We start from the raw sequence: 24,317 nt of genomic DNA on the forward strand, positions 1-24,317 counted from the left end.
CATTCCGAGAACTGCACAGGTTGTATCTCTCCCAGTTTCTCTAATCTATCCAATTCGGCATCTACTTTTTCTCACATTGCATACCGGTCTTGCCTTCATAAATCTGGGGGTAGAGTCTGGATCAACATGAATCTTTGCTTGTAACCCTTGGATCTTCCCGAGTTGATCTTTGAAAATTGAGGCGTATTTTTGTAGTAGCGCAGGTAACCCAGTGGCTCTCAGTTGGAAGATCTCAGTCTAATCCAATTTGATTTCTTTCAGCTAGTCTCGTCCAAGGAGGGTTGGCTCTTCACCTGCTACCACCATCAAGGGTAATTTCGATGACTGCCTTCTGTACTGTACGGTAACCCTGCTTATGCCTTTGATTTTGATGTTTTCTCCTCTGTAAGTTTTCAATTTGGCATCTGTTTCTTCCAAATTTAATTTACATTCTCCATGGTTCAGGTATTTATAAGTATGCTCACCTATCACCATAGTGGAAGCGCTTGTATCCATTTCCATTATTCACCCTCACTGTTACATAGATTGGTCCTGTTCTTCCTACCTTTAAATTATACAATGAATAAATATCTGAATATGTTACTTCAGGCTCTTCTATGTTATGGACCTCATGGGGTTTTTTCTTTTGATTGAAAGTCTGCCTGATTCTATCGTTGCAATGTCTCATGAGGTGTCCATTTCGCTGATAGTAAAAACATTTGATTTTTTTAACCTTTAATTAATTAAAAGGTTGTCTGCTTCCACCTCTGTTACCATTATTCCATGTTTTTGCTGCAAAGTCATTTCTTTTTATTTGTCTGAAACCTGTGGCTGCTTCCTGCTTCTCATCAGAGCTGTGCATTTTCACGCACATTTTGGCTAGAACTCTCCATCCAATGTGGAGGACGGCATCATTTTCCGCTCCCTGTGTGACTTTCGAGTCCCTCACTGCACCTTCTATGGCCAGTGCCATTTCCTGCACCTTCTGAAAATCCACGTTTATTTCAGACAGTAATCTCTTCTGAATCGCATCTTCATTTATACTGCACACCAAACGATCTCTAAGCATATCATTGATAGATGTACCAAACTTGCAATATTCTGTTAACTGTTTCAGACTTGCCACACAACAAGTGACTGTCTCCCCAGGCTCTATTTCTTGAGTTAAGTTTGAACTGTTGTATCATCACCGAGGGCTTGGGCTGGTAATGAGTCTTCACAAGGTTCACTAAATCATCAAAACTTTTCAAATCCAGGGCACTGGGTGCCATTAAACTTTGGATCAATCCATACACGGATAAGAGGATTGCACGGCTCTTCTCCTCCCCAGCAATGTCATTAGCTTGGAAAAAGAACGCGGTGTGTTCAATATAATGCGCGGTGATGGAGGGAGTGGATGTTGAAGGTGGTGGATCAATCAAGTGGGCTGCTTTGTCCTGGATGGTGTTGAGCTTCTTGTGTGTTTTTGGAGCTGCACTCATCCAGGCAAGTGGGGAGTATTCTATCACACTCCTGACTTGTGCCTTGTAGATGGTGGACAGGCTTTGGGGAGTCAGGAGGAGAGTTACTTGCTGCAGGATTCCCAGCCTCTGACCTGCTCTTGTAGCCACAGTATTCATGTGGCTGGTCCAGTTCAGTTTCTGGTCAACCCCCCAGGATGTTGATAGTGGGGGATTCAGCAATGGTAATGCATCGAATGTCAAGAAGTGGTTGGATTCTTTTTTGTTGAAGATGGTCTTTGCCTGGCACTTTTATAAGTGGCGCGAATTTAACTTGCCACTTATCAGCCCAGGTGGTGGTCTGAGTAAACTAGTTCCTTCACGCGGTTTATCTTCTTAAAATTCGGATTCTGATCGATATTTCCTCTTCAACACCAAGCCATTCATTCATGATAAAACACCCTGAATCTATACCAGATGTACTTTGTTCAACAGTAATAGTAACACCAGTAACACCAGAATAAACTGATGCAGATATTACATACCTACACAGTGAATGTGATCATTGCTTCATTACATGTTCTTTAATTTAAAAAAAGGTACTATTGCTGATTAAGAGTTTGGATGAATGTGACTTGGGAAATTGCAGACTGTTTCGACCTTCCTATGAGAGTTTTGCTCAACTAGTAGAAAATAAGTTCATAACAAGACTCCGAAATACTTACAGACAGAAACAGTAATTTATTTCTCCTTCTCAAACATGATTTGTCATCACAGAGAAGCCCTATGTGCTTGTCCGTGAAAGCATTGGCGGAATAAATAATTGGATCTCTGTCTCAAAGAGTCGACACGGACACAATGACGATTAGTTGAATGACTTCCACTTAGCTTGGACAGATACAAACATAACCCAGATCCATCATCTTCATCTCTTGTGCCCCCAAGTGAAGAAAAATCAGGAGGAGAAACTTTGGGTTCAGTTCAATGATTGGATATGTAAAGAATAATGATGTGAAGGATTGTGATGGTGGCTGCTTCCAAATCTGATGAAAATGTTTGCTGCATACCTAGTACAGAGGTGCAATGTGGAGCAGTACCAGGGACAACTGGAGGTGAGACATCAACATTCGGGGGAAATGGAAGAGGCATGAGCCCCAGAGTTTTCTGGAATTGCATGCTCAGCTGCATTGTTCAGTGGTTTTCAGAATGAGACTATTGATCCCAAGCCAGATTCATCGGTGGGATTGATTGGCATTGGCAACAACACATCAGTTCAGTTGATGAACTGCGGGATGTAAATCTGTCCTGATGCCTAATTTGTCAGAGGATAAAGCTAACACCTGTCAAACTTGTCCCTGGATGTAAATCCAAAGCTTACCATTAAATGAAGCTGTCTCCATAGGGGTCACATCCAGCTGCACTGAAAGTCACCCAACAGTTTCAGGAGAGGAAAGGAAGGTTAAAAAACTCTGTCCTATCAAGTCAGCCAAAGAAAGTTGAGCAAAGACCCTTAAATATGCATAGAATCATAGAAACCCATAAAACAGAAGGAGGCCATTCAACCCATAGTGCCTGTGCTGGCTTTTAGAAAGAGGACTTGTCTTTAGTTCTGCATCCCCACTTTTTGTCCATAACCCTGCAAACAAAATACTTGAGAAGTGCACCTTTAGAATGGCAACTGGAATTCTTGCACCTGCACTTCTCATCGAATCATAGAATGATACAGCATAGGAGGAGGTCATTCAGCCCATCGATCAGCTCTTTGAAAGAAGTAATCAATTAATCCCACTCCTTGCTCTGTCCCTGTAGGCCTGAAAATATTTCCTTTTCAGATATATATCCAATTCTCTTTTGAAAGTTAAGCTATCAGTGCCAGCTGTGGTTTGATGGGTAACACTTTTGCCTCTGAGTCAGTGGGCTGTGGGTTCAAGTCCCACTTTACAGACTTGGGCACAAAAATCCAGGCTAATGCTCTGAGGGAGTGCTGCATTGTTGGAGGTGCCATCTTTTGGATGAAATGTTAACCTTACAAAAGATCCCTTGATGCTATTTCGAAGAGGAGGGGGTGCTCTTCCCCCCAGTGTCCTGGCCAATATTTATCCCTCAATCAACACCACAAAAGCTCCAAAGAAGAGTCATATTGGGCTCAAAACATTAACTCTGTTTCTCTCTCCACAGATGCAGCCGGACCTGCTGAGTTTTTCCGACACTTTCTGTTTTTATTTCAGATATCCAGCATCTGCAGTATTTTGCTTTTATTACACAAACGCAGATTATCTAGCCATTTTCACTATGAAGTTTGTGGGAGCTTGCTACGTGTAAATTGGCTGCTACATTTCCTACAGTGTAACAGTAACTACACTTCAAAAAGTACTTCACTAACTGTGAAGCACTATGGGGTATCCTGAGCTCATGAAAGGTGTTATTCCTATTTCTATTGAATCTGCTTCTATTGAATACTTGAGGCAGTGCATTCCAGATGATAACAACTCATTGACTTTAAATAACAAATTCTCCTCACCTTCCCCCTGGTTCTTCTGCCAATTATCTTAAACCCATGCCCTCCAATTTTATTAAATCCATGCCCTCTGATTACTGATCCTAGTGGACATGGCTCACCTTGAACAATCTGGGAATAAAGCAATGGAGTCTTCAGCTATGATTTCAATCTGCAATCGCTGACAACTGGGCAAAAACTAATTTATTATTTTAAGAAATACGGCCTTACTTGGTTGTTAACGATTATTTGGTTTACATAATTCAATATAAGCACAGATCCCAAATAACAATGACAGAATCTAATCAGATATTTCATCCATGACTCCCAGAATGTGATTCAGATACAGCGAAGAGTCTGGAGTGTATTTTAAATCTACAACATATTGAAACAAGAGATCACATTATAAACAGTAAATATAAAGCCCCAAGTCTTTAATTCTTTGCCAGGATTTGGATGTTGTCAGTATTTATTGCTCATCCCTTGTTGTCCTGGGTACTCTTCACTAACTTGCTTGTGCAACTTCAGAAAGCAGTTAAGAATCAATTACATTAATGTGAGACTGGAGTCACATGTATTGAATAGTGTTACATGGTGCTTGTGAGGTCTTGTGGTGCAGTGAGTAGTGTCCCTACCTCTGAGTTATGAAGCTTTAGGTTCAAATCCCACCCCAGGACTTGGTGGCTAAGGAAGGTGTGTTTATAATTCCAACGCACATGAATGGCAGGTGGTAAGAGTGGGAGAGATTCTTGGTCAGCTGTGTAACAGAAAGGAGGCTGGGGTCTCTCTTGTAGCTCCTGACTATGTGTGCAAGTTGCTATAGAAACTTGGATTCCTTAAGTGATCTGTAACACAGCCTTGAGTGCCGAAACAGGACATTTGGCCCAACAGGGTCATATCAGTGTTTATGCTCCACATGAGCTTTTTCCTACCCTACTTCATCCAGCCCCATCAGCATATCCCCTCTATTTCTTTCTCACTCCATATTCCCCTATGCCAGTCCCATCAACTGCTCCATGTAGTAGTGAATTCCACATTCTCACCATTCTGTGGGTAAAAAAGTTTCACCTGAATTCCTTGTTGGATTTATTAATGACTCTTATATTTGGCCCCTAGTTTTGGTCTTCCCTGTAAACAAATAAAATTTTCTCTAGATCTACCCTCTCACAATCTTAAAAACCTCTGTCATGTCACTCTCCTGTCTTTTTTCTAGAGAGAGGAGCCGGATGGGGATAACCTCTCAGTTTGATATATCCCAGACCAGGTGAAGACAGTGCATTTCCTTCTCTAAAGTACATTAGAGAACCAGTTGGGGTTCTTATGCCAATCCAACTGTTTCAGGGACACTTTTATTGAACTTCACTACCTTTTTAGAAAACTGGATTCAAATTTTGAAGCAGCCCTGATGGGATTAATACACACATTCTCACATGGTGACCATGACAACTATCATTGATGTGGTAAAAACCCATCTAGTTCACTAATGTCCTTTAGGGAGGAAAACCTGCCATCCTTACTCAGTCTGGACTCCAGACCCACAACAATATGGTTGACTCTTAACTGCCCTCTGAAATGGCCTAGCAAGCCACTCAGTTCAAGGGGTAATTAAGGATGGGCAACAAATGTTGGCTTTGCCAGCGACGCCCACATCCCATGAACGAATATGAAAAAAATTATTATTACATGCATCACATAGACACATTACTAGTCAAAGCCTCTGGAAAACTACTCCAGTAACATAACCATGACACTACCGTACCTGTAACAATTGACGAGTGCACCAGCGAGTGGAGATGATGCTGCCAGGATGATGGTGCATTGCAATTGCTCTCAGTGCCCTGTAAATAAGAAAAGGAAAAGAAACAGACAAGGTTTCCATTCCTAATGGTCATTCATCGACTCCTGTTGGAAGTTGATTGTATGTGATTAGGGGGTGGCTGGGGAACAGATGTCAAATAAGCCATGATTCATCCACAGTTACATAGCCTACTAGCACTATCGGGTTCACACATAAAGAAAGAGGTACCGAGATCCAGTGGAACCCTGCCTCAACACAAGTCACTTCCTGGTAAAAACTGTAAAGGGAAGAGATTTCACACATGTTGTTTGGCCACCTGCTTTAGAACTGAGACCAAAACTGAAAACAAAATCTAAAGATCATTTTTTTATAGCTAACCACAAGCCTGGAGTCCAAAACCTGACATGGTCACCTTTTGATCAAACCAGGTCAATATTTTACTTGATGTTGCCTCAGTATATGGTAGTAGTAGCAAGGGCTTGTGGCACAGTGGGTAGCATCCCTGCCTCTGAGCCAGAAACTCCAGGTTCAAGTCCCACCCCAGGACTTGATGACTAAGGAAGATGTGTTCGTAATGTGGCCAAACAGGCAGGTGGTAAGAGCAGGAGAGGTTTCTGATTGGCTTTGTGATGCTGGAGCCTCTACCAACACTATCTATTGCTTCATACTACAACATACATGGGAAAAGTGCATGTTGCCAGAGCAACTCAGACTCCCTGAGTAAACTGGAACACTCCACCACTGTGCAGACAAATGTCACTAGATGATTGATCTTGTGGTGGTGCTGACTGCCTGACTATGATCCTTAGCATCATCAGTGATTCAATGGGCAGCACTCCCACCACACAGTTTGAAGGTTGTAGCTTCAAGTCACACTCCAGACGTTTGAACACATACTCCAGGCTGGCACCCCAGTGCTAGATTGTTGAAGGCTCCACTTGCTTCTCTCAGATGGATGTAAACATCCAGTGGCAACGTTAGAGAAAGTTATCCCAGGCGTCCTGTCCAATGTTTAACACTAAACAGATACTGCAGTCATTGTCACGTGACTATTTTTGGGAGCTTGCTGAGCACAAATTGGGTGCTCCATTTCTCTACATGTCAACAGTGACTACACTTCAAATGCAGTTCATTGGCTGTAAAGTACACTGCGATCTCCATGAGTTCGAAATAGATGCTATATAAATACAGGTTCTTTCTTTCATCCACACAGGTTAGGTCCAGACTCATTGGACTTTAGGATACTGGGAGGTGATCTTATTTAAGATTCTGAGGAGGCTTGACATGGTAGATGCTGAGAGAATGTTTCACCTTGTGAGGGAATCTAGAACTAGGGGGCATATTTTCAAAATAAGTGGGCTCCCACTTAAGAGGAGATGAGGAGGAATTTCTTCTCTTAGAGAGTATTTTGTCTTTGGATTTCTCTTCCAGTCAGCAGTGGAGGCTGGGTCATTAGATATATTCAAGGCTGAGTTAGACAGATTTTTGATCTACAAGGTGGGGTCAAGGGTTATGAGGAGTAGGCAGGAAAGTGGAGTTAAAGCCACAATCAGATCAGCCATGATCTTATTGAATAAAGGAGCAGGCTTGACGGGCTGAATGGCCTACTTCTGTTCCTAGTTCTTATGTTCTTACGCAAAGTGAAGGTTAATACTCTTCATTGGTGTATTGCAGCAGCAAAGTAAAACTTGGCTCTCAATACTTATGACTAACCCTTCCCACAATAAATAGTTTTCAAGGCATTGATTCTTTAATACCTTATACCAGGCCAATTGCCAAACATTGAGGTAATATTAGATCCTGCCTGACATGCTCATCAGTTATCCAGATTGCTGTCTGAGTCACACACTGAATGTATTCAGCTGAGTTTTTCTAGAGATCAGTCTACTATTAGTAAAGTCATTTTTAAGTTGGATAATGGTATGGTAGAGGGATAGTACAGTGACTTCACCCTGCCTGCATAAAGGTTAGGAAAACCTTTAACAGCAATGGGTCTATAATGAAACATAGGAGCATGGAAACAAGAGGAGGCCATTCAGCCCCTCGAGTTTGCTCCACCTAATTGCTTTCAATTAGATCTTGACTGATCAACTCCATCTACCTGCCTTGGTGCTGTTACCTTTAATACCCTTGACCAACAAAAACCTATCAATCTCAGTTTTGACATTTTATGCTACATAAGATCATAAGAATATAAGAAGTAAGAACAGGATTAGGCCATTCAGCCCCTCAAGCCTGCACCACCTTTCAATAAGATCATGGCTGATCTGATTGTGGCCTTAACTCCGCACTCCTGCCCACTTCCCCTCATCCCCCATCCTCAATAGCTTTTTGGGAGAGAGAGTTCCAGATTTCTACAACACTTTATCTGAAAAAGTATTTCCTGACAACGCCCCTGAATGGCCCAGCTCCAATTTTAAGGTTATACCCTAATGTTGTGGAGCCTGCCGGCGGAGAAAATAGCTTCTCTTCCTATTCACCTTATCAAATTCTTTAATCATCTTATGTACCTCAATTAGATTACCCCTTAATCTTCTACAAGCCTAGTCTATGAAACTTGTCCTGATAATTTGAGTTTTGGAAACACGTCTGCAAGCATGAGCGCACGCTAATTAGGAGGGAGGAAGGAGAAAGCAGTAACGTGCGGGGAGCTGAAAACCAAATTAAATGCAAGGGTTCTGAAAGCAATGTCAGGATTATTTTTCTTCAGGCAGCCCTAAATGATCAGATTTATTGAACTCAGTTTCGCAACTTGCCATAGTGGGATGATGAACTCTCATGATCTCAGTGTTGCTAATCCAACGCCGTCGATTACTGGGGTACCCTGCCTATGAAACCACAGGCTGAAAAAAACTCATTGAGGCATAACGTAAGGGCGAAACCGGAGCTTGCTGTCTAGTTTGCATTACAAGAAAACAACTTGTATTTATATAGCGCCTTTAATGCAGTAAAACATCTTCGGTCGCTTCACAGGCGTGGTACCAAACAAACTTTGACACCGAGGAGGTAGAGGGGCAGGTGACCAAGTACGTGGTCTAAAGAAGAAGAGTCATACGGACTGGAAACGTTAACTCAGCTTCTCTCTCCACAGCTGCTGCTGGACCTGCTGGGTTTTTCCTGCATTTCCTGATCATATTTTGGATTTCCAGCATCCGCAGTACTTTGCTTTTACTTGTTCTAAGAGGTAAGGTTTTAAAGGACAGCTTAAAGAGAGATAGAGAGTCGGAGAGGTATGCCAAAGAATTCCAGGGGTTAGGGTCCAGGCAACTGTAGGCACGCCTGTGGAGTCATTAAAATAGTGGACACACAAAGAGGTCAGAATTCAAGGAGCACGGATATCCCAGTGGGGTTGCGGGGATGTGGGAGATTACAGAGATAGGGAGGGTTGAGGCCATGGAGAGATTTGAAAACAGGAATGAGAATTTTAAAATCGAGGCCTTAATTGCTTCACTGGGAGACTGTGTAGATCAGCGAAGACAGGGATGATGGGTGAATGGGACTCTTGACAAAATGGGCAATCACAGCCATACCCAACAGTTTTACTGACAGTCAGGAACCATCCAAGAGTCTATCTGTTTTCTGATTGGGATGGGAAGGCAGTGCCTCAAGAGGCTGGGCATATCGGATGACATGGCAAGAGTGCGGAGATGGGGGCAGTTGGAGACAGGCATCCTGGTCATGAACCCATGTTGGCAACCCTACCCTACGTAGATGGGTCCCATTTACAGTTTCCTCATCAGGTATCTTGTCCACTCAATACATTCCCTGCATCTGATTACAGGGGCGGATACCTTGTACTAAGTAAAATGTGTCCTTGAATGTAAAAGGTACTTTCTGTACATCTTTTGTATCTAATAGTGTTTTGAAGTCCTCTGTTAACAGGGACACAGTTTAAAAATGAGGGGTCTCCCAGCTAAGACAGAGTTGAGGAGATTTCTCTTTCTCTCAGATGGTTGTTAGTCTGTGAAATTCTCCTCCCGCAAGAGAGCAGTGGAGTTGGGTCATTGAAGATATTCAAAGCTGAGTTAGATTTTTGATCAACAAGGGAGTCAAGGGTTACGGTGAGAAAACAGGAAAGTGAAGTTGAGACCACAATCAGATCAGCCATGATCTTATCAAATGGCTGAACAGGCTTGAAGAGCTGAATGGCCTATTCCTGCTCCAATTCTTGTGTACTTGTGGAGCTCAAAATTCTTCCAGCTGTGTTTTGAAGCAACAACATGCATTGCCATAGTGCTTTCAAAATGGGAGTGTCCCAACATTTTCATCCGCAAGTACGAATTAGTGTAGCAAGGCACTTCTCATGCAAGGCACACATCAGCCCAGACATGCCGCTGAATTATGACAGAGAAAGTGAGCTTGTCACTTACCTGCCGAAGTTATAATTGAGTACGAACGTGCTCACCAGAAGCCAAGTAGCAGTTCATTTTTTATTCAAACTGTCATGGATTAGTGGATCTCCAGATCTTACTCTAAGTGAAAGCATTAATAATTAACAGGAGTTTGAACATGTCAGAATACAAATTGAATTAAAGCTTCATGCTGACGTATCTGTCTGGTATCTTCCACATTCATCCCACTTGGTATAATTAGCTAATGCTAGTCAGATAAAATCTGAACTTCACGCTCAATAACAAGCTGTCACAGCTTTAGGGATGACTTTTGTGAGGAGCAGATTTAAAAAAACTCAATGATTCTCTAGCCGAAAGTGACAAGTTATGCGTTGATTCTTACAGCTGAATTTTTCTCTTTTTTTTTGCTTGTCTAGATGAGGGATATCACTGTTGGAGAATGGAACTCTCTCCCATCCTGTGCAGCCTGTATCAACATCAGGCAAGGCACATCTATATTTTATTTAAGGCAATAACAACAACATTGTGTACTCCGATGTTTCATAGGGTGTGAGTTAAATGGGCGAACCAAAGAATTACATAGAGTGAACTGCAGAGAAACAGGCCATTCAGCCCAACTGGTCCAAACTGGTGTTTATACTCCACACAACCCTCCTTCCACCCTTCTTCATCTCAGCCCATCAGCATATCCTTCTATTGCTTTCTTCCTCATGTGTTTATCTGACTGGATTGCTTCACAGAGAAGTCAGAAAGGACTCAAAGGGGTGAATAGCCTCCTTCTTTGCCATAATGACTCTTGTCTAGATTCCCCATAAATGCATGTTTTTTCTCTCCCTTGTCTCCTACTCAGCGTCCTTATCCCATCCCACTCCTTCCAGTTTCTTATTCATCTCTCTCCTTTTCCTATGCCCCAATCTTCACTTTCAATCCTCACTCCCTTTTCTTTCATTTTTTTCCCCTCTCGGTTTTGCTAGCTATTTCCCTACCATGACCATTGTTGACGCTGGGTCAAAGAGATGGGTTTAGTGGGGGGGCCTTAAAGGAGGGGAGCGCATGGCAGATGTTTTGGGGAGTGAATTTCAGACAGTGGAAACCAGAGCACAACTGGGGGAAAGGGAGGGGGGTGACACACAAGAGGTCACAGTCAGAGGAACAGAGAGTTTGGTGATGTTGTCAGAGTGGAGAGGGTCACAGTGATTTGGAGGGGTTTCAGAAGGAGCACTGAGAGAGTAGGATACACAAATGGTGACTTCTGTTCTCCCAGATGTGACATTCCAGCATGAACCAGGCTCACTTTCATCAGCTGTCACGTAGGGTGAACAAATCAGATGGCCTCTTCATGGTTTAGTCTTGGGTTTGGCTAAATCGGCCAGGATACATAGAATTTCCAGGATGACTGTCTCTAACTGCTTGCCTGTGTTGCAAGCTTTGATGCATTCCCAGCCACCTTGTTTGCCAGAGGTAATCTGAAACTCCCAACCCTCATAGATTGGGCAGGAGTCTCCCAGATTGGATGGTCAGTCTCCTGGATGCTGATGACCCAGAAGATAAGTTCCACCCTGCATTGGTCTGACGAGCTAACAGCTCCCATGCCTCACCATCCAAGCTTTCTCCGATTAAGCAATTCCTATTCTTTGTTGTCCTTGCTGCACTTGAGTCCATCAAGGAGATGGTTTGCTGCACTTCCTGTGGAGTTATGGTGGCAAAACAGAGCACTTGTTGTACCTGCAGCAACTTGCATTGCTTGCTTGATTTCATTGGTGCAGGATTAAGCCATTTAGCCATTCAGGCTTGTTCTGCCATGCAAAGAGATCATGGTTAACCTGCGACCTAACTCTATATACCCGTCTTTGCCCCTATCCCTTAATAACTTTGGTTAACCGAAATTCATCAACCTCAGGTTTAAAATTACAATTGATTCCGCATCAATTGTCATTTGTGAAAGAGAGTTCCAAACTTCCATCACTTCTGCATGGAAAAGTTTTAATTCCTTCCCTCTTCTAGTCAGCCTGTGGCTGGCAAGTTCCAAAACAATTCTTCCCCATTAAAAATATCTTGTTAGTGGGGAACAGTTTTGGAAATGTACAGGATTTTTAAAAAAACAAACATCCTCACTCTCACTGTTTCTCAATGTGCAGGAGGTGTTTGGTGCTTTTGCAACTTATTGCAGAGTAAAGTTCCAGTTTATTTATTAGGGGAATGTGAGAAAGAACTTTTTTAATGTGATAAAGATCTAGAGCTCACTGCCCATAAGACTTGTGGAATCGGAGACAATCAACGATTTCAAAAGGAAGTTGGATAGGCACTTGAGGGAAATAAACTTTCAGGGAATAGAGCTGGGAAATGGGACTGACTGGATTTCCCCACAGAGGGTTTGCATGGACTCAATGATGGGAAGAATGGCCTCCTTCTGTGCATAACATCTCAGGACTGCACCAAATGTTATGTGGCCAAACACCTAGGAATTGCTTCAACCACAGTTTGTATCCCCATCCACAACCAATGGACCTGGCACAGGGACTATTCCTTCCTTCAACCTGATCTGTCAGTTAGAAATTAATTTGTTGGGTAATTACTTTAGGACCTTGTTTTGGCTACACAATCTGATTTTTTTGTCAGCGCTGGCTTCTTTGGGGGAGGTTTTATGACTTTCCTAAGCCAATCTGTGCAAAATTGCATCTCACAATCCAGTCACACACACGACACTGTATTCAGTGGAGCAAGTGGTTATTAGAGCATTTTCCCTTTCCATTTTATCAATTATATAAATGTAGTAACTATGGTTTGATCTAATGTGTAGTATATCTTTAAGAAGGATGTTATAAAGGAAGATCACATGATCTTGTGTAACCAATAGTGGAGTAGCGTGGGCTAACTCTGTAGTTAATTGGAAGTCAGGAGTCTGCAAGTGAGCAGCAATCTTCCCTTCACCCCCCCGACGGCATTCCGTAGGGATTGTTCCCTCCGGGACACCCTGGTCCACTCCTCCATCACCCCCTACTCCTCAACCCCCACCTATGGCACCTCCCCATGCCCACGCAGAAGATGCAACACCTGCCCCTTCACTTCCTCTCTCCTCACCATCCAAGGGCCCAAACACTCCTTTCAAGTGAAGCAGCATTTCACTTGCATTTCCCCTAACTTAGTCTACTGCATTCGTTGCTCCCAATGCGGTCTCCTCTACATTGGAGAGACCAAACGCAAACTGGGCGACCGCTTTGCAGAACACCTGCGGTCTGTCCGCAAGAAAGACCCAAACCTCCCTGTCGCTTGCCATTTTAACACTCCACCCTGTTCTCTTGCCCACATGTCTGTCCTTGGCTTGCTGCATTGTTCCAGTGAAGCCCAACGCAAACTGGAGGAACAGCACCTCATCTTCCGACTAGGCACTTTACAGCCTTCCGGGCTGAATATTGAATTCAACAACTTTAGATCTTAAACTCCCCCTCCCCCCCATCCCCACCCCGTTTCTCCACCCTCCCTTTTTTTTCAATAATTTATATAGATTCTTCTTTTCCCACCTATTTCCATTATTTTTAAATCTAAAACTAAAACTTTTTTAGTCTTTCCACCCCACCCCCACTAGAGCTGTACCTTGAGTATCCTGTCTTCCATTCTTAATTAGCACTTTTCTCAGACAATATCACCACCTTCAACACCTCTTTGATCCTTTTGTCTGTGACATCTTTTGATTATCTGCTCCTATCACTGCTTGCTTATCTCCACAATCACCCCACCCTCAACTTCTCTCTCCCCCCGCCCCCCCACCTTAGACCAGCTTATATTTCACTTTTCTCCTAACTATACTCAGTTCTGCCGAAGGGTCATGAAGACCTGAAACGTTAACTGATTTCTTCTCCACCGATGCTGCCAGACCTGCTGAGTTTTTCCAGGTAATTCTGTTTTTGTTGTGTGTAGATAGGGTCTGGTGTAGAAGCACCTTGTAAATAAACAGAATGTGTTCCACCTAAGAAGTGTCTGCAGAACTACTCTATCTAAAGCACCTCACAAGTCACAACAGTAAGATATTGGGGGGGGGGGGGCAGAGATCTTACATTTCCTTACATCACAACGCATTAATTAGACACTATGTTTACTATGTTTTTGCAGAAATAAACTGCAATTGCTAGATTGTCACACCTGAGCTCAAAAGGCTTGCATTTACATAATACCTTTCACAACCTGTGGACTTCGCAAAATCCACTTTATAGAGCACTTTTGACGTGTAGTCACTTGTAATGCTGGGATTAAATTAAATAATAAGGCACTGAAGAATCAAGGGATCAAAATATAAAGCAAACTTTGCATTAATTAAGAAGAGATTTCAATAGGATGTATAATTGTAATTGGTCTCACTAAACAGCATTGTTTACATCCCATACAAAACCCCAGCAAACATGTCCCTGTCCTGGATCTGAGCTTGTTACAGCTGGGTCTTTGCAACGGTGATATTTGCGACAGGTGTTCTTGCTTTGCGGCAGCAGGTCAGCGTCCGCCCCGCTGGCGCAGCCCCTTTCCGGCAGCGGGGCGGCGCAGGCGCAGCTGGAGCTGGGGCTTGGCGGCGATGGCGGCGGCGGCCGGAGGGAATGTCCAGGCCCGGGTGGCCTGGCTGGTCAGCAGGCAGCACGGGCGGCCGGTGCTGAAGCCCAACAAGCCGATGGTGCTGGCCGACAGGGTGGCGAACAAGAAGAGCCGGCTGGGAGGTGGGGAAGGCCCCAGGGCAGCAGCAACCGGCCATTCGGCCCAGCAGCTCCATGCTAGCCCCGCTTTATCTGCACCCAAATCTCTTATAGAGCATCCCCAGCCTCATCCTTTCTCCCTGAGGACCCAGCCGGGGCTCAGTGGGTGGCACCCACTCTCCTCTTGAGTCAGAGTCTTTCTGAATCCTCATTTTTTCAAAAAAAAAACCCCAGGTCGACACTCCGGGTGCAGTACCGAGGGAGTGCCGCACTGTCGGAGGTGCCGTCTTTCTCTTGCGATGTTAAGTTATGCCCCGTCTGCCGTCACAGGTTGACGTAAAAGATCCCACAGCCACAGGGAGTAGTTGAGGTGAATAGTGCAGATCCATTTGGGTAAGAATCCGAGGGAGAAGGGAATAGAGCGTTATAATCGTAGATTTAGGTGAGGAAGGATGAGATGAGGCTTGTGTGGATGATGAATGCAGGCATGGACTGTTATGGGCCGAATGACCTGTTTCTGTGGCCCTTTTCCTATGTAATACTATTTCGAGAAGAGGATGAGACTTCTCCCCAGCGCCCTGGGGCTAATATTTATACCCCAACTGACATCAGTTTAAAAAAAAGAGAACAGATTATCTGGTCATTTTATTACCATTTATGGGACATTACAGCAGCGTTTGCTTGGTTGTAAAGCACTTTGGGATGTCCCGAGGTCTCTGTAAATTCGATCTCTTTTTCTTATCTCTGGCGGTCTTCCATTGCTACTATAATCAAAGTTTCGAACTTGATGCTACCTTCTGATGTACCATGTTTTTACTGTCTGTTCTCAAGCTGAGACTGGCTTATGGCTGTTAGCCCATCATCCACATTTCACCCTGTAAAATGGTCAGAATCTCATCTGTTTATATGTTATAATTTTTCCTAGCTACTAACCTTGCCAATGTTTTAATGATTCACAGAGGCAACGTGTATCACGGAGATGTCAGTGATGATGGCTTGCTGGAAACAAAATGAGTTCAGTGAGAGAGCCTGCACCAAAGAGATCCAGGCATTCTATACGTGCACAGCCAAAGCAGAGGTAAACAATTTTTTCATTCATTCATGGGACGTGGGCGTTGTTGACAAGGTCAGCATTTGTTACCATCCCAAATTGCCCTTTTTTGAGAGTAGTTATGGATCAACCACATTGCTGTGGGTCTGGGTACAAGTATAGGCCAGACCAGGTAAAGGATGGCAGGTTTCCTTCCATAAGGAGCATTAATGAACCAAATGGGTTTTTATGACAATTGAAGACTGTTTCAAGGTCACCATTACTGAGACTAGCTTTCCAATCCAGATTTTGTTTTAATTAATTGAATTTAAGTTCCACTAGCTGCTGTGGTTGGATTTGAGCCCGTGACCCCAGAGCATTCGCCTGTGGCTTTAGATTATAAATATATAATAACAATATTGCAGAGTGAAATGTGTAATTATGGGTATAGAAGTGTAGAGAATGATGGTGCAACAGTGCAGTATAAACATCAGAAAATTTAACATTGAAAATTCTAACTACATGATGCCCAGTGACATTACCACTACACCCTTAACATGCTGGAACTGTAAGATAATGTTGGTATATTTATGGGAAAGACAAAATGTATTGGGAAAACAATGGATATAATTGCCAATTTCACAAGAATGCTGATGGGAAAGGTGGTTGTGGGGGAGGTGGAGAAAACTTAATCAATCTAGATTTCCTTCAGTCTCCACATGTCTTATCTTTGTGGAGGGAAAGGGTGAGCTGCCACATGAAACAGGAGAGAAATGTAATAGGAGCATTAAATGTGAAAGAACCAGTGGGGAGAGGGAGGAACACCTATCGCATGCCAAACGTTTTCTTGCACCCTGCGTGGGATTTTGAGAAGCCTACCTGCCTCAGATTTGGGAACATGCTCCAACTCTTAGTTAGACATGAGCTTTAGAATGAGTTAGAGTAACTGATGGTAACTCTTGTGAAAAAGGCAGGTTTAACAGAGGCATCACAAACAATGAATGCATTTAACATACAACAAAGCACAATGTGCACTCTATTTAGTCGAGTCCACGAGTTACGTAAATATGCTATCTCTCTGAAATCTGTCTGGCAATTTCACTATATTTTTAGCTTTAAAAGATCTTTTTAAAGAAATGGAGAATCTTGGATGAGATTGTGGAATGACATGACAGTTACTGCACAGTAATTTTGCACTTTGTCCAGCCTGTGACATTCGATTGCGTGTAATGGATTAGAATGCAGCTTCAGTTGAAGACGCTTCAGTTTATTTTTTTGGAGATTTTGGGTGGTCTTCTCATGGATTTCATTTAAACATTTGTTGGGATTTCTTCTCTCTGCTAGAGTTTCAGTGTTTGAAGAATGCTGGTAGTAATGGGTTGTTCAGGGTTACTTGTGACTTTTGATTGCCATCAATTCCAATACATTACTGCTGAGGCCTCACTCACCAGATCCATTGCTTTCACAAGCAAAAGTTGAGGCTTCATCTCAGGCATTCCGGTTGTGCAGATCAAAGCTACCAGTGTAGTTATCTCAAATGGCTAGCGGTGAGAAGGGCCATCCCCGACAGATCCTTCCTGTACGCCCGGGGTCTCATCTCTGCATGTTTCTCTTGACACAGCTGAGGTGGGAAGAAACCATCCTCCAATTCCTTCTGGGACGTGCCTTTATGAAGCAGGTTTGGAAAGAGATGCAGGAGTTTTTGTCCAGGTTCATCCTGAGTAGTTCTGTAACACAGGACTCTGTGCTCTCTGGGCTGTTCCCAGGGATGCACACCAAGGCAAACATCAATTACTCCTGGAGGATCATCAACTCAGTGAAAGATGTTATTTGCTCTGCCTGAAACTTCTTGTTCCTCCAGTACAAAGAACTATGTTGATGACGGAGTCTGCAGAGTGGCACATTCCAAGATCCAGGACTATGTGCTGAGGGATGCAGTGAAGCTTGGGGCAGTTGCAAAGGCTCAGTGGGGAAAGGCCACTGTCTAAGGCCTTTCCACCATAGTATACTGAGGGGCTGGAAACTGTGTAAAGCCCTTTGGGCTTAATGGTAAATATAAGCTGTAATTGTAAGCGTAATGACACATATTGTTAAAAGGGACTGATCTCGTTTCCATTTTATTTAAGGTCAACTTTGAACTGTCATATAATGTACTTCTATAAATTTAACAAATAAAGTCTATTTTTGGGAAAAGAAGTGTAGTTATCCTGATGTCTGAATAGGAATTTCTATCTTGCAGGCGGAGAGGAAAGCAAGAGCAAATTTGGACAATATGGGACAAACCGGTACTTTGACTCCCAAGCAAGCCACAAAGTTGCTCCAGAGATATCCTAACAAGAAGCAAGTGACATAAAATCCTGTTCTGAAGCATGCATAAGAACTACTTAGATTCAAAAGGCTGCTGTCTACCTCTTCAGCCTATCTGAAGGACTTGTTTCTGGTGGATATAACCGCTGTGAAAATTGTATAAATATACTGTCCCTCAATAATAGTAGAAATCTGATAGAACTGAGACAATGCCCTTGTATGATACACAAATATTCAAGAAGATGGGTCTCACTGAATAAAAATGATGGTGATTTATTATATTTTGTGAAATACATGTCAAAATGTTTCATATCTGGAAGTTGTGTTGAATGCACAAGAAGATTAGTTTTTAATTTATCTTTGCTGTTATTGTGCCTTTTGTGGGTTGTGTTGCATTTTATTCTCTCTCCTTGGGTCTACTACGCCACATATAATTCCCATTTGTGAAGATCCCATCCCATGTCTCTTATCTGTGCCTTTCTTTAACTAGATGTGAGGAGGTGTACTAGTGCAGTCTGGGCTGATTCTGCTTCCTTCCCTATGGTGCACCATCCCATTGTCCACAGCTTTCCCAGTAGTGGCAGTGTCTGAGGTCCGGAATTCTATTGTGGGATTTTCAAACTCGAACCCATCTTGCAGCTCTCCAGCCGACACTGTTTTCAATGGATCACCCAGCAGCGTTTCCAACCAATTTCATCTAGCAATGTCAAAATCACTCACTTTTGGGAAGGTCTATCAGTTTGTATATGAAAGAACAAGTTTTGGGAGTTGCACTTTTTCAATTGTTTGCAAATAGTCAACTATTGCTAAGACAGCAGTGAAATAAGCCTTCCTGAAGTGTTATTCAATATTGTCACAGAATTGTATAAAATCATACCAAACCCTCTGTAATCACAGGAGAAAGCATCTTGTATTACTGTGCTCCATTTGACTCGGTCCAATAAATGAATTCCAATACTCTCTGTACTTACAACCTTTACTAATAAGCCAGCAGTGATTTTGTTACATAGTGCAGAAGTATTTTGTGGATGTTTTCAATAACATTACATTGTGGGGCCAGTTTCTGCTCACTGATGTAGTAGAATCTTAATTAATTTTTGTCTTCTTGAACAATGGTAAATTGTTCGACTGTCTGTAAAATATCAACGAGGGAGATTGTTGTATCCACAGCTTTTCCCTGCCCTCCCCATTATACATAAATGATCTGTGTTAATTGTATAATTCTAATTTCAAGTAGATGATCTCATAAGTGGGAGATGGCGAGTTGTTGGACTTGGTGTCAACGTTAACATAGGTGTGATTCATTGAGACCACACTCAGTAAGAATGAAAGTCTCTCTGGTCTTTCTTCAGCAATCAAGCTCCAGTGCATTGATAAAATGTCAGAATAGTTCTCTGTTGTAGCTGTTAAGTTGTTCAGAGCATAATAGTAAGGCTTCCTTCTGCTCAGGACCATGATTTACATCACCACTTGTACTCCCCTGGAAGAGATGAGAAAGAACAGACATTTCACCATCACCTTCTCAAGGGCAGTTAGAGATGGACAATAAATGTTGGCCTTGACAGCAACGCTCACATCCTATGAATGGATACAAAAGCCTTTAAATGGTTGGAAAACTATATTTACATTAAAAGACTTTGTTCTGATATTCAACAATATAAACTGGAAATACTGTGGAGGGAGAAACAGTTAAGGCTTCAGATCGCTGACCTTTCATCAGAATTTTATGGACTATATGAAAGTTGTAGGGACCTGCCCATTTGGTGAACTTTTAAAAGTTAAACATCATTCACCAAACACAAGCCCAACCTTCTAATTCACCTAAATCTTGTGCTTGTTGAACATCATCTACGGTTCCAGTTCCTGTGCATATCTTGGTATTGTCTGCAACCTCGCAGATGATTCTCCCAACACCTGCATCCAAATTATTAATGTAAATTGTAAATAGCAAAAGTGCTAACACTGCCCTCCCGTGTGACACCACTGATAATCAGTCTCCAAGCAGATCCGAATCCATTGATGACTAATTTTCAATCTACTCTGGGAGAATACCTATTGAGCTACAACACTGGCATCTACCCAGCAATATGGAAAACTGCCCAGGTATGTCCTGTCCACAAAAAGCAGGACAAATCTAACCCTGCCAATTACTGCCCCATCAGTCTACACTCGTTCATCAATAAAGTGAGGGAAAGTGACGTCGATAGTGCTATCAAGCAGCACTTAATATGCAATAACCTGCTGACTGACGCTCAATTTGGGTTCCACCAGGGCCACTCAGCTCCTGACCTCGTTATAGCCTTAGTCCTAACATGGACAAAAAAGCTGAACTCAAGAGATAGGGTGAGATTGACTACCCTTGACACAAAGGCAGCATTTGACCAAATGTAACAGCAAAGAGCGCTAGCAAAATTGGAGTCAATGGGAATCAGGGAAAACTCTCCACTGGTTGGCCTCATACCTATCACAAAGGAAGATGGTTGTGGCTGTTGGAGGTCAATCATCTCAGTGCCAAGGCATCATTGCAGGAGTTCCTCAAGGTAGTGTCTTAGGCCCAATCATCTTCAACTATTTCATTAATGACCTTCCCTCCATAAGGTCAGAAGTAGGGATGTTCGATGATGATTGCACAATGTTCAGCACCATTTGTGACTCCTCAGATACTGAAGCAGACCATGTCCAAATGCAGCAAGACCTGGACAATATCCAGGCTTGGGCTGACGAGTGGCAAGTAACATTCACGCCACACAAGTGCCAGGCATTGACCATTTCCAACAAGAGGGAATCCAATCATCTTCTCTTGACATTCAAGGGCATTACCATCACTGAATTCCCCCACTACCAACATCCTGGGGGTTACCATCGGCCAAAACTGAACTGGACTAGCCATGTGAATACTATGCCTACAAATGCAGGTCAGAAGCTGGGAATTTTGCAGAGAGCAACTCACCACTTGACTCCTCAAAGCCTGTCCACCATGGGACATGGGTTCAAGTTCCACCATGGCAGCAGCTGGTGGAATTTAAAATCAATAAAATAAAACATGGAATTGAAAGCTACCCTCTAATGGTCACCATGAAACTATTATTGATTGTTATGAAAGCCTATCTGGTTCACTAAAGCCCTTTAGGGAAAGAAATCTGCCATCCTTACCTAATCTGGCCTACATGTGACTCCAGATTCACAGTAATGTGGTTGACTCTTAATTGCCCTTTGAAATACACTGGCAATCCACTCAGTTCAAGAGTAACAAATACTGGCCATATCCCATGAAAGAATTAGAAATAATTACTCAACCTATCTCCACTTGGAGAGGCAAGGTTTGATCAGGGATAGTCAGCATGGCTTTGTCATAGGGAGGTCATGCCTAACAAATTTGATTGAATTTTTTGAGGAGGTGACCAGGTGTGTAGATGAGGGTAGTGCAGTTGATGTAGTTTATATGGATTTCAGCAAAGCCTTTGACAAGGTCCCACATGGGAGACTTATAAAGAAGGCAAATGCACATGGGATACAGGGTAATTTGATAAGGTGGATTCAAAATTGGCTTAGTTGTAGGAGACAGAGGGTGATGACAGAAGGATGCTTTAGTGATTGGAAGCCAGTGTCCAGTGGCGTACCACAGGGATCTGTGCTCAGTCCCCTATTATTTGTCATTTATATAAACGACATAGATGACTATGTGGAGGGTAGGATTAGTAAATTTGCGGATGACACAAAGATTGGCCGGGTAGTTAACAGCGAGGTTGAGTGCCTTGGGCTACAGGAAGATATAGACGAGATGGTCAAATGGGCAGATAAGTGGCAGATGGAATTTAACCCTGAAAAGTGTGAGGTGATACACTTTGGAAGGAGTAATTTGACAAGGAAGTATTCAATGAACGGCATGACACTAGGAAGTTCTGAGGAACAAAGGGACCTTGGCGTGTGTGTCCATAGATCTCTGAAGGCGGAGGGGCATGTTAGTGGGGTGGTGAAAAAGGCATTTGGGACACTTGCCTTTATCAATCGAGGCATAGATTACAAAAGTAGGGAGGTTATGTTGGATTTGTATAGCACCTTGGTGAGGCCACAGCTGGAGTACTGTGTGCAGTTCTGGTCGCCACATTATAGGAAGGATCTGATTACACTGGAGGGGGTGCAGAGGAGATTCACTAGGAGATTGCCTGGGCTGAAACATTTATGTTATGAAGAGAGGTTGGATACACTTGGGTTGTCTTCACTGGAGCAGAGAAGACTGAGGGGCGACATGATCGAGGTGTACAAGTTTATGAGGGGCATGGACAGGGTGGATAGGGAGCAGTTGTTCTCCTTAGTTGAAGGGTCAGTCATGAGGGGACATAAGTTCAAGGTGAGGGGCAGGAGGTTTAGGGGGGATGTGAGGAAAAACTTTCTTCCCCAGAGGGTGGTGATGATCTGGAATGCGCTGCCTGGGAGAGTGGTGGAGGCGGGTTGCCTCACACCCTTTAAAATGTACCTGGATGAGCACTTGGCACGTCATAACATTCAAGACTATGGGCCAAGTGCTGGTAAATGGGATTAGGTAGGTAGGTCAGGTGTTTCTCCCGTGTCAGTGCAGACTCGATGGACTGAAGGGCCTCTTCTGCACTGTGATTCTGTGATTCTGTGAATATACATTTGAGCGTCTCTATCCTTGGCTCTTGCAAGCAATGCAGATGTTTTATGGACTTGCATGTGTGGAGTATAATCCCTGTAGGGAGAGACAGCATTATAAGTCAAACTGATTCAAAGAAAGAGGTGTTACCAACTTATTATTGCACTATGTAGGTCTTCCTTTTTAAAATTAATTCTCGGGATGTGAGAATCACTGGCAAGGCCAGTAACTATTGCCCGTCATTAGTTACCTTTCAGAAGATGGCGGGTCTTCTTGAACCTCTGCAATCTGACAAAGGAGCTCCTACATTCTGGTTGCATAGCGAGTTCCAGGGTTTTGCGTTTATATCGCTCTTTTCAAGACCACTGGATGTCTCAAAGCACTTTACATTAATTAATTATTTTTTGAAGTGTAGTCACTGTTATAATGTGGGAAATGTGGCAATTATTTTCCACTCGGCAAGGTCCCACAAATGGCAATGCGATAACGATCGGATAACCTGTTTTATCGTGGTGTTGATTGAGGGATTAATATTGGCCAGGACAACAGGAAAAACTCCCCTGATCTTCTTCAAAGTAGTGCCACAGGATCTTCTACATTCACTTCAGCAGGCAACTGGGGCCTCAGTTTAATGCCTCATCCAAAAGAGGACACATCCAACAGTGCAGCACTCCCTCAGTACTGCACTGGAGAGTCAGCCTTAATTTTTGTGCTCAATCCCTAGAGTGGGACTTGAACCTAGAACCTTGTAATTCAAGAGGTAAGTGTGGCACCAACTGAAGAGAAATAGATGTCCAACTCTTAGACTTAGAGAGTGTTGAAATATTACACTCATACATTGTTTAAAACATTTTAGAAATATCTCAATTGTTTACTCAATTTTTCACTGCCCTGTTAATGTTTATCTGTGTCAGACATGACTCAGTGGGTAGCACTCTCGCCTCTGTGTCGAATGGCTGAGAGTTTATATTTGGATTAGCAGGGGTAAGTGATTCAGAATATTTTATATGAACAAAGCTATATTTGGTGGTGAATTATTCAGGATTTTAGCCCATCCAGTTTCCTGTGCAGGGTGACTTTTGCAATGAAATTAGGGTACGTAATTAGTAAGAATACACTGTGGAGGCGGCAAAGTGGTATTGTCATTGGTATTCCAGAGATCCAGAGTAATGCTCTGGGGACCTGGGTTCGAATCCCATTATGGCAGATGGTGAAATTTGAATTCAATAAAAATCTGGAATTAAAAGCCTGATGATGACCACGAAATCATTGCTGATTGTTCTGAAAACCCATCTGGGTCGCTAATGCCCTTTAGGGAAGGAAATCTGCTGTACTTAGACCATAAGACATAGGAGCAGAAATTAGGCCCTTCGGCCCATCGAGTCTGCTCCGCCATTCAATCATGGCTGATAAGTTTCTCAACCCCATTCTCCCGCCTACTCCCTGTAACCTTTGATCCCCTTACCAATCAAGAACCTATCTATCTCGGTCTTAAATACACTCAATGACCTGGCCACCATAGCCTTCTGTGGCAATGAATTCCATAGATTCACCACTCTCTGGCTAAAGAAGTTTCTCCTCATCGCTGTTCTAAAAGGTCTTTCTTTACTCTGAGGCTGTG

The 24,317-nt window shown here is 43.0% G+C and overlaps 1 protein-coding gene across 1 annotated transcript; it reads left to right on the forward strand.

Annotated features, from left to right (window-relative positions):
• Window positions 1–14,578: 14,578 nt before the first annotated feature.
• On the forward strand, window positions 14,579–19,090 carry chchd1 (coiled-coil-helix-coiled-coil-helix domain containing 1). The gene is made up of 3 exons (XM_078530984.1): window positions 14,579–14,768; window positions 15,704–15,822; window positions 18,014–19,090. The coding sequence occupies exons 1-3, from the start codon at window positions 14,630–14,632 to the stop codon at window positions 18,125–18,127; spliced, it is 372 nt and encodes a 123-aa protein (XP_078387110.1). The 5' UTR covers window positions 14,579–14,629; the 3' UTR covers window positions 18,128–19,090.
• The last annotated feature ends 5,227 nt before the right edge of the window (window positions 19,091–24,317 follow it).

The sequence above is a fragment of the Cetorhinus maximus genome, chromosome 27, assembly GCF_964194155.1.
Source record: "Cetorhinus maximus chromosome 27, sCetMax3.hap1.1, whole genome shotgun sequence".
NCBI classification, from domain to species: Eukaryota; Metazoa; Chordata; class Chondrichthyes; order Lamniformes; family Cetorhinidae; genus Cetorhinus; species Cetorhinus maximus.

Bases quoted from the DNA above. Each gene is read 5' to 3' on its own strand.
- chchd1 (XM_078530984.1), top strand. From the start codon at position 14,630: ATGGCGGCGGCGGCCGGAGGGAATGTCCAGGCCCGGGTGGCCTGGCTG. The intron at 14,769-15,703 runs GTGGGGAAGGCC...AATGATTCACAG, and splicing joins CAAGAAGAGCCGGCTGGGAG to AGGCAACGTGTATCACGGAG. The intron at 15,823-18,013 runs GTAAACAATTTT...TCTATCTTGCAG, and splicing joins CGTGCACAGCCAAAGCAGAG to GCGGAGAGGAAAGCAAGAGC.